Source organism: Oncorhynchus tshawytscha, linkage group LG28, assembly GCF_018296145.1.
Source record: "Oncorhynchus tshawytscha isolate Ot180627B linkage group LG28, Otsh_v2.0, whole genome shotgun sequence".
Classification (NCBI taxonomy): Eukaryota; Metazoa; Chordata; class Actinopteri; order Salmoniformes; family Salmonidae; genus Oncorhynchus; species Oncorhynchus tshawytscha.
The window spans coordinates 9,679,870-9,690,151 of record NC_056456.1 but is presented as its reverse complement, the minus strand read 5'-3'; the positions used below and the strand labels follow the sequence as shown (position 1 = coordinate 9,690,151).

At 41.4% G+C, this 10,282-nt stretch overlaps 1 protein-coding gene and 1 pseudogene across 1 annotated transcript; one reads left to right on the top strand and one right to left on the bottom strand.

Moving 5' to 3' along the window:
- Positions 1-320: 320 nt before the first annotated feature.
- Positions 321-3,438, top strand: LOC112227323 (homeobox protein Dlx2b-like). Its single transcript, XM_024392217.2, has 4 exons — positions 321-620; positions 1,252-1,433; positions 3,173-3,348; positions 3,435-3,438. Exons 1-4 carry the CDS (start codon positions 371-373, stop codon positions 3,436-3,438), a joined length of 612 nt encoding a protein of 203 aa, XP_024247985.1. The 5' UTR covers positions 321-370.
- A 1,597-nt stretch (positions 3,439-5,035) lies between these two features.
- LOC112227322 lies at positions 5,036-8,356 on the bottom strand (annotated as a pseudogene).
- Positions 8,357-10,282: the final 1,926 nt, after the last annotated feature.

Genomic DNA, 10,282 nt, shown 5'->3' with positions numbered 1-10,282 from the left:
TCTTGCCTACCCGTCTCCCGGTTCATGTCACACCAGACTATTCATACCACAGACTGTCTCATCCAGAGGAGCAGATTCATTCTGTTTTCCTGGATACCAGAAGATGACACCACTCAACCACATATAGGCTACAGTATGGACTAAAAACAGAAGAGCGGTTGACTTATTATTTACAATTCAGGCTATCACAATAACTTTGGGCAATCTGATCAATTTATGAATGAGAGACAATCAATGGAGACTTGAACATTGGAGAACAACATTTTGAATAGAATTCTCCCTGGAGGACTTTTTATGATCCTAGTAGGCAATTCTTCGCACAGGTTTGCATAGGGAGATGGTGCCATAACTTTAGACTGTTGCCACAGCTATGCAATCAACTCCCTACAGCATGCACGAATCACAGGAATCTCCAACCTTACCGATTTCAACTGCTACAGGGGGCAATTTCTTCCCTAACCGACTGCATCAGCTCGAGTTTGAAGTCAATTCGTTTCTTCCCGGTGGTTATAATGGGAATAATGCTCACTACAGTCCCAAGATTTATGAGTTTGGGTTCCCAACCTCTTATGATTGTTATGGATCATATACGGGCTCTTCCTCTCTCACCACGGACACAGGTGCGTAACGTGATTCATATCTATTGTATAATCGAACCTGTTTATTCCAGTGTGGATGTGCCCATGATCACTGAATTTCACCGTTTTCTGCTCCCAAGTTTGTATGCATCAATTACGCACAGGCACATCCAAACCTGACAGCTAATGGGCAATACACTCCTTTTTAGAAGATGAACATAAAGCTATTTGTTCTTTCTCACAGAAAGATGAGAAGGATCCAGATGTCAGAATGATACATATTGATCATTAAATTACACTGTCTGCTCCAAAATGTGGATAAATCAATAACAAGCAATTAAGCACAATTATGCACATCCACAAGTGAGAGCAAGGCAGCAATAAATTAAGTGGAGAGGGCAGAACAGTCAGAAAGCCAAAGCCAAAACTCTCCTTTTATGACTAGCCTATACTTTCCCTTTTAGTAGCCTATGATGTGGCAATTTCTGTACTTTTCAGAAACATTGTGTTGGTTCTTTATGCCAGGTTTTGTTTTAAACCTAGTGCACAGGCTATATTGTGTAAATCAATGATAGGCTTACCTCCCGTGAACAGACCAAATAACACAATATTTTAGTTCTGGGTTAACCAAGATTAATGACAGGCCTGCTAATGATCATACACATCTTCTCAGAGAAAGAGAAGGAGACAGAAGTCAGAATGGTAAAGGGAAATCCAAAGAAATCCCGGACGCCTAGAACAATCTACTCCAGCCTGCAGCTGTGTGTGCTCCAGAGCAGATTCCGAATTAGGCAGTATCTGGCGCTACCTGAACGCGCGGAGATCGCCGCGTCACTGGGACTCACACAAACACAGGTGCGCTATGTTATTTTCTGACCATGATGGAGGATTTTAAATAGCATTATATTCATTAAGTTAAATATATTTCATACAGTTGAAGTCGGAAGTTTACATACACCTTAGCCAAGTACATTTAAACTCAGTTTTTCACAATTCCTAACATTTAATCCTAGTAAAAAATTCCCTGTTTTAGGTCAGTTAGGATCACCACTTTATTGTAAGAATGTGAAATGTCAGAATAATAGTAGAGAGAATTATTTATTTCAGCTTTTATTTCTTTCATCACATTCCCAGTGGGTCTGACTTTTACATACACTCAATTCATATTTGGTAGCATTGCCTTTAAATTGTTTAACTTGGGTCAAACGTTTCGGGTAGCCTTCCAAAAGCTTCCCACAATAAGTCGGGTGAATTTTAGCCCATTCCTCCTGACAGAGCTGATGTAACTGAGTCAGGTTTGTAGGCCTCCTTGCTCGCACATGCTTTTTCAGTTCTGCTCACACATTTTCTGTGGGATTGAGGTCAGGGCTTTGTGATGGCCACTCCAATACCTTGACTTTGTTGTCCTGAAGTCATTTTGCCACAACTTTGGAAGTATGCTTGGAGTCAAGCTTTAACCAAGCTTTAACATCCTGACTGATGTCTTGAGATGTTGCTTCAATATATCCACATCATTTCCCTTCCTCATGACGCCATCTATTGTGTGAAGTGCACCAGTCCCTCCTGCAGCAAAGCACCCCCACAACATGATGCCGCCACCCCCATGCTTCACGTTTGGGATGGTGTTCTTCGGCTTGCACGCCCTCCCCCTTTTTCCTCCAAACATAACGATGGTCATTATGGCCAAACAGTTCTATTTTTGTTTAATCAGACCGGAGGACATTTCTCCAAAAAGTATGATTTTTGTCCCCATGTGCAGTTGCAAACCGTAATCTGGCTTTTTTATGGCAGTTTGGGATTGATTTGCACTTTTCACACACCAAAGTACGTTCATCTCTAGGAGACAACGCATTTCCTTCCTGAGCGGTATGACGGCTGCGTGGTCCCATGGTGTTTACACTTGCATACTATTCTTTGTACAGATGAACGTGGTACCTTCAGGCGTTTGGAAATTGCTCCCAACGATGAACCAGACCTGTCGAGGTCTTGGCTGATTTCTTTTGATTTTCCCATGATGTCAAGCAAAGAGGCACAGAGTTTGAAGGTAGGCCTAAAAAATACATCCACAGGTTCACTTCCAATTGACTCAAATTATGTAAATTAGCCTATCAGAAGCTTCTAAAGCCATGACATTATTTCCTGGAATTTTCCAAGCTGTTTAAAGGGACAGTCAACATAGTGCATGTAAACTTCTGACCTACTGGATTTGTGATACAGTGAATATAAGTGAAATAATCTGTCTGTAAACAATTGTTGAAAAAATGACTTATGTCATGTACAAAGTCGATGTCCTAACCGACTTGCCAAAACTATAGTATGTTAACAAGAAATTTGTGGAGTGGTTGAAAAACGAGTTTTAATGACTCCAACCTAAGTGTATGTTAACCCTCGACTTCAACTGTAGGTGCACTGTATATAAGTGTAATATCCTTGCTGGAGATGTAAGGTACTTGACTGGAGGTAGCAGTGCGCTTGGGCATAGGATGGGAATTTCAAACATCCCCTATACTTCTGCATGTCTACTCCTCTCCCTGCATGTCTACTCCTCTCCCTGCATGTCTACTCCTCTCCCTGCATGTCTACTCCTCTCCCAGGTGAAGATCTGGTTCCAGAACCGTCGCTCCAAGTTGAAGAAGCTGTGGAGAAACGGGCAGATGCCACCAGGACAGCAGGAGACCCCCTGTGACTCCCCTCGGTCCAGCAGCTCTCCTCGACCAACAGCGGTGCACTGGGGCCCCCAGAATCACAGGATTACAGAGATAAGCAAAGAGTGGGACTTTATGCCTCCGAACACAAGTGCCCCGTCATTTTACAGTAACTACTCTTGGTACTCATCTGACTGTGGCACTCTCCCAGCTGAATCCCGTACTACATCAGCAATCTAGTCCTACAAATGATGTGGGGTCAATTTACGGGACCAAAGATACTGAAAACCTGCAAAAGGGAAAAGCTGTATGTGTATGTTGTACTCCAATGTTTGACTAGTTTATTTCAATGAATTCCTACACGTTTGAGATTAACATTGTTGAGATTCAATATTGTGTAACAAATGTGCCATGTTGTACAGAAAGGAAGAATGTAGCCTATGGAATTTATCCTCTACGGGATCGGTGTCCCTAAACCAGGACGTTTGCTGTTAACATGCGCTAATGTGACTAGAAAGACTTTGTAAGTAACAGCCAACTGTCCAGGACATAGACATGTCTTATATGGGCAGAAAGCTTCAAATGATTGTTAATCTAACTGCACTGTCCAATTTACAGTAGCTATTACAGTGAAAATATACCATGCTGTTGTTTGAGAAGAGTGCACATCAAAACACTTTTACCATGGCAACTGGTTTGATACATTCACCTCTGAAGGTAAATAATGTACTTCCATTCAGTAACCTTGCTCTGATTTGTCATCCTGAGGGTCCCAGAGATCAAATGTAGCATAGTTTTGTTTGATAAATCCATTTTTATATTCAAATGTAGGAACTACAGTTTGAACCCCTGTTTTCTCTGGCCCCACACCCACTCCACCCACACATCTAAATGTGTGAAGGTTAGTGTCTTTTCTGTAGGGAAGCTAATTATCCATCATGTATGATATTCCTGGGAGGGTGTAAACTAAAAAATTGTATTACAATAGCATATTGTATGTTCTCTATAGTTATGTACTTGAAGATGTATCAATTGATGAATTCGGCTCATTTGGAAAAACTCCTGGCAGACTGAAACTTTGCAGACACACTGCTGCCATCTGGTGGCCAAAATCTAAATTGCACCTAAACTCCTATCTGAAAATATGGCCTTTCTCTTGCATTTCAAAGATGATGGAACAGATCAAATGTGTTATATTCTCCGATATTAATTTCACATGTCCACAAACTTTAATGTGTTTCCTTTCAAATGGTATCAAGAATATACATATCCTTGCTTCAGGTCCTGAGCTACAGGCAGTTAGATTTGGGTATGTCATTTTAGGTGATAAAAAAAAGGGGGGGTAAGATCCTGAAGAGGTTTTAAAGGGATAGTGCGAGATTTTGGCAATCAACCCCTTTTTCTACTTACCCAGAGTCAGATGTACTCATGGATACCATTTTTATATCTCTGCATGCAGTTTGAAGGAAGTTACTAACTAGCGCCAGTGCAATGACTTCCAGTCAATGTGCTAATACTAGTTAGCATTTGCGCTAACGCTACTGTAGTACCTATGACTTAATCGGACTCTGGGTAAGTAGAAAAAGGCCTTGACTGACAAAATCCTACCCGATCCCATTAAAATACATCACGTCAGTAGAATCAGTCTCCTCAGTGATATAAATAGGACATGGTTCCTAATTGAACAAGAGCGAGTACAAACTAAGTCGCTAACAATGTAGAGCTGGAGGTTGATGTCATTAGAGATTATTAGTAGATCAGAAAATATTATGAAGCCAAACACAGCATCAATAACATCCCATCATGACATAATCAGCCCAGTAGACGTACGATACTCTGCAAACCTTGCAGTCCTAACAACGTTAACACAGGATAATCTTATGATGATGTCAATCATAGCAAATAATGTGCTCCTCTGATTGTAATCAATTTGATTTCATGAATCGAAAAGTCCTAGTCCAAATAAATTATAGCAACATTGACCACATATTGTTTCCAAATATTTTGTCAGACAAAAAAGTGAAATGTCAATTAGGATATTTTGCAACGTTAACACACACACACTCACTAAAGTTGACATCAATACACACTGATATACATAGGAAATGTGACTGACCTATAGTGAAAGACATCCCTTCACCCATGGTCATATCATTGTCATTAGCTGTCTGATGAAAGAGATATTTTGGATTTGTCCAACATAGAGTAGGTGAACCACAGAAAACTGTTGCTGTGTTGTACTTACCGTGGTGCAAAATGACTGGGTGGCCATGGAAGTAGGAGCCTATGCCATGTCCAATAAAGTAGGGACATGGCATGGAAACCATTGGAGTGGGTTATACCACTGTAGGGACAGTAGATTACACAAAACAACAGAGGTATCCTGTGTGTGTGTATCTGATAGTGTTTCCTATAACACACAGTGGAGCCCCAGGTTTACAGGCAGCGATAGCCTCATCTCTACACTTCCTGGCTGTCTCTGCTAGCTTTTGCCCAACCTCGTCCACATAGCCTATCAGGAATGTCTAGGAGGTGTCACCATGGTAACCCTCCAGATAGACCTGATGAATGGGGGAATCAGGAATGTGGATTGTGCATAAGAGGGATAAAACTCAAGGTCAAATCAACGTTGATAATGTCTCCATCTTGTAGTTGCCAGGTGTCAGGTATGCCATGGCAGACCACGTTATTGACGAGGTGCAGACTGATTTGGGAAACCCCCATATCTCAGGAGAAGGGTATGCGTTGTGACGAATCGTCTCCTGGTGGACGATGAAATCTATCTCCTCTGTCGTCATGCCAACCTGGGGTCAGAGATGAAAACAAGGATGTTATTAACTTGGAATGTCTTACTCTATCTCACTATATCACAGGAACACCTGCGTCCAGCCAGCAACAGTATTTGTCTGGCTAGCTGGCAGGCTCTCGTCAGGCCCTGGATCTGCTCCTGGTCTTTGATCTCTATGTAGTCTGGCCAGCCAGGAAGGCCTGTCTATCTGTCGCCCCCACCTCCCGCTAGCACAGCAGGCTGCTAGCTTGCACACAGTGTCGCTTCCACCTGCTATGCACCAGAGAAAACCTGTGCCCGAAAGGCGGGGGCGAAGGACAAAGTCTACGGTTCGCCCCCCACTAACACAGTAGGAGGGAGGCTGGGGCGAGACAGTAGCTGTGTTCGAATACCCATACTACATATTTAATGAGTATAAAACTACATACTATTAGTTAATTGTAGTATACTGTAAACGTACGGTATCCTTTCAGTTGAGCGTCCTCACACTTCATCGGAAGTTGATGTTGTTGCTATGCAACCTCTTGCTAGCTTGTTAGCGTAACAAATTACTAGCTAACGTTAATTCATGATTCTGCGCTCTGGTACTCAGACGAGAGTGCTCTGAAATCGGAGTAGATAGCCAGAGCGAATTTAGGAAAGCACCCGAGTGTCCAGCTAAGCTAACAATGGCGTGATTAATCAAGTCAATAAACGTTGTGTAGTTAGTTAGATAACATATAGTTAATATACTGGCAAATGTAATGTATAAGTAGTCAACTATAACGTTAGGTAGCTAGCTAACAACATACTGCTGTAATGATACGCTATGTGGTTCGTAAGGACAGGGTAGCTAACAAATTGTCAGCCAACATAACTGAATAAGGTAACTTATTTGAAAAGTCATTACTTTATTACATTGCTCAATATTTTCTTAACATTTGTCATAATTAGTTAAAGCAATGAATTTGTATCCACTCTCGTACTTCGACTGCATATTTCCTCCATTTCATTCAAATCTGGAAACATTGTGAAGCCACACCCATTTCCTGATGAATTGCATTATGGGCCATAAAATACGGAAATAGTGTCCTCTGCGTTTATATTTAATATTTTGGAGAATTTAGTACGACATAGGTGCATGTCGCCACCTTCTGTATTGGCTATGTATCAGCCTACTATTCCGTAGTTTGAATTCATCACAAAAAAATTGCCCTGCCAACCATCCTTGCACCCATTAAAACCTCAACATCATTCCACTACTTTGGCCTCATCTGTACTTCAGTGTTGCAGTGTCATTACAGCCTGGGGTTCGATCCCAGGCTATGTCATTATCGGCTGTGACCGGGAGTCCCATAGGGCGGTGCACAATTGTCCGGGTGAGGAGAGGGTTTGGCCAGGAGGGCTTTACTTTGCTCATCGTCCTCTAGGGAATCGTGGTGGTGTTTCCTCACATTGGTTCGACTGGCTTCCGGATTAAGTGAGCGGTTGTTTTAAGAAGCGCTGTTTTGCGGGTCATGTTTTGGAGGACGCGTGACTCGACCTTCGCCTCTCCCTAGCTTGAGGATAAACATTTTTAAAAATGCAAATGCTAACTGACTTCTGCAGTAAAATCATGTCCACCTAAGTACTACCTTTTCCACCGATACTACACTTTCCTTTGTCACATCTCCTCCTAAATACTTCTCACATCTAGGAATCTCCCTCCTACACACTGCTGCCACATGACCATACGCTTGACACCTTAAACACTAATGGATTTGGGATAAAAGGTATCACAGGATAACTGACACATTCTGACTTCATCAGAAGTCAGTAGTATAGTGTGTTCTCTGTTTCACCACGCTCTCTCTGCGTCACACCAAATGATGAGCGTCACAGACAATCGTCACAGGGAATCTTCAACTTCAGTTGATCCTCGTCAACACCTCACCATTCCAGTTATCACTCCTTGCAATGGCGTCCTGCTCTGGAAAGGAAAAAAACGTCACAATTCTTGTCCCCAGTCAAGTGGTGTGTGGCACACGCTCCCTCTGGATGACAAAGACGCAACAAATCTACACGATTTCACTACGAGTCACTTTCACGGATCCAACATTCCCCAGTCTCTTCTTTACCCAACCTGACACCACATATGGATCAGCCAGAAGGCAAGGATCCATTCTTTCCAAAACACTGCACCTGCCACCGCAGTTAACTCACTCTTGTTCAATTTCCTTCTATAGCTCTTCCAATTTCCTTCTGTAGGTCTTCTGTGTGATCCACCATTCCATATTTACTTATATGTTCCACTTTTCTCCTTTTTTTCCTACCCGCCATCTTACCCCCACCTCATCCGTGGGCCTCAACTCTTTCTCAAAATCCATTGGATGAGAAAGCCAGAGGCCCCTCATGGATTGGATTTGCATAGATTCAATCAACATAAAATTCTGTTCAAGACAAGCAAGCACACATATTTTCTTCAGGAAATGTCCTTGTCTAGTTCAGTGTAGGCTATTTTTCAGTCCATGTCCCAGTCTAAGTTAATTTATTAAACAATTAAATGTTAAATGTCATAATATTTTCTGAGTTTCATCATCACCTTTTTATAGTGTACGAAAGCATACTTCTTGGTTTACGAACAGGGCCAGATTAAGAAATCATAGGCCCCTCGTATTGGCAATAGCCAATCTCAAAATGAGCTACAGATTACCTACAGATTGAGAGTTATTGAGAAAAAAATGTTTTTATTGGTTTTACAGACAGATTAGGCTTCTCTTGTCAGCAGTAGGCATTTGCTTTGCAAACTGTACTGTTTTTTTAATCTGCAAAAGGCAAACAGACATCCGCAACCAACCATAGATATATAATTCATAGATGGCAGTTCCCATTCAAGTCAGAACTGTTATACATTGCTAGTGTACCCATGAGAATTTCACAGTGAAATTGCCAGGGTAAGAGGTTACAAAACCTTACTATGGATTATATGTATGTGGCCCCAAGGAACAAGCTGTAGCCTATATTTGGTGTGCATACTGCCCAAACTGCGGCCTTCCTGACTGTAGGCATACAGGTAACTGCCAAAATAAAGGAAACACTTGAGTAAACAAGGGATACAAAGTATATGTTATGGTGTGGAGTGCATTCTCCTGGCATGGTTTATGTCTACTTGTAGAATCTATGCCAAGAAGCATTAAAGCTGTTCTGGCAGCTTGTGGTGGCACAACACCCTTTTAAAATTCTATATGTTGGTGTTTCCTTAATTTTGGCAGATACATGTATATACTTGGGATAAGTCTTAATCCACTGTTATTTTTTTCTATAAACCTTCGATCGTCTGTGGCTAAATTATCCTCTCTGATATATTTATAAAATTGAGAGCGGGATCCTGCTGTTGGATAAAAAAAAATTGCGTTTATTTTTTAGAATCTTGGGCCCAGCCCCCGACTCACACAATTGACCAGTCACATTGATTTATTATGCAGTTTTTAAAAATCAGTTACCCAATCAAGGCAGCGCCCCCCAGTTACCCATGTGGACCGCCTAACTAATCTCCTCCCCTCATCTGATGATTAGCAGAGCAGCAGCAGCAGGCTGTCTACACTCAGTGAGAGTGGGATCCTGAGTCTTCCTGTGGTTGGCGTTTGCAGTAAAAAATCAAATACATGTACACTGTCGTGTCTTTACTATCATTAAATTGAAGACTTAGTTTTTATCAAAGATTCTCTGTAATTAGTATTATGCGATTAAACATGTAACTGTAAGTAACTAGGAAGTCGGGGCACCAAGGAAAATATTCAGATTACAAAGTTATAAATTCCTAATATAACTTTTCAGATATTTTATATCTGATCAATTAGTCTTCGAATGAATGAATTATTTACTTTACCTCACGTTAGTCTCATTCCAAACGTTGTAAATTGTTGGTTATCTGCACGAACTCAGTCTTCACTATGAGTCATCCATACATCAATTGCCTTAAATCATTTATTTACTAACTAAGTAATTCACAGAAATGCATAAACAAACAAACAAAGTAAATATGGTTACAAGAAATGATAGGGGAATGTGTCCTAGTGGGCTAAACCGGCATGGCGGCTTGTTGTACAAAAGGGAAGTGGGGGTCGACTGAGAAGACAACGCACAGTTGATAATTAGAACAATTGAAATGCTAATCCTTTGCACATGAACGCTCACTCATTCGGGAACAATTGCAATCAATCAATATATTTACGCTCAGTGTGTCGTCTTGATCGTGTTGAAAAGTTAGTTTCTGTTGGAGAGTTTCCGTTCTCTCTCTCTCTCTCTCTCTC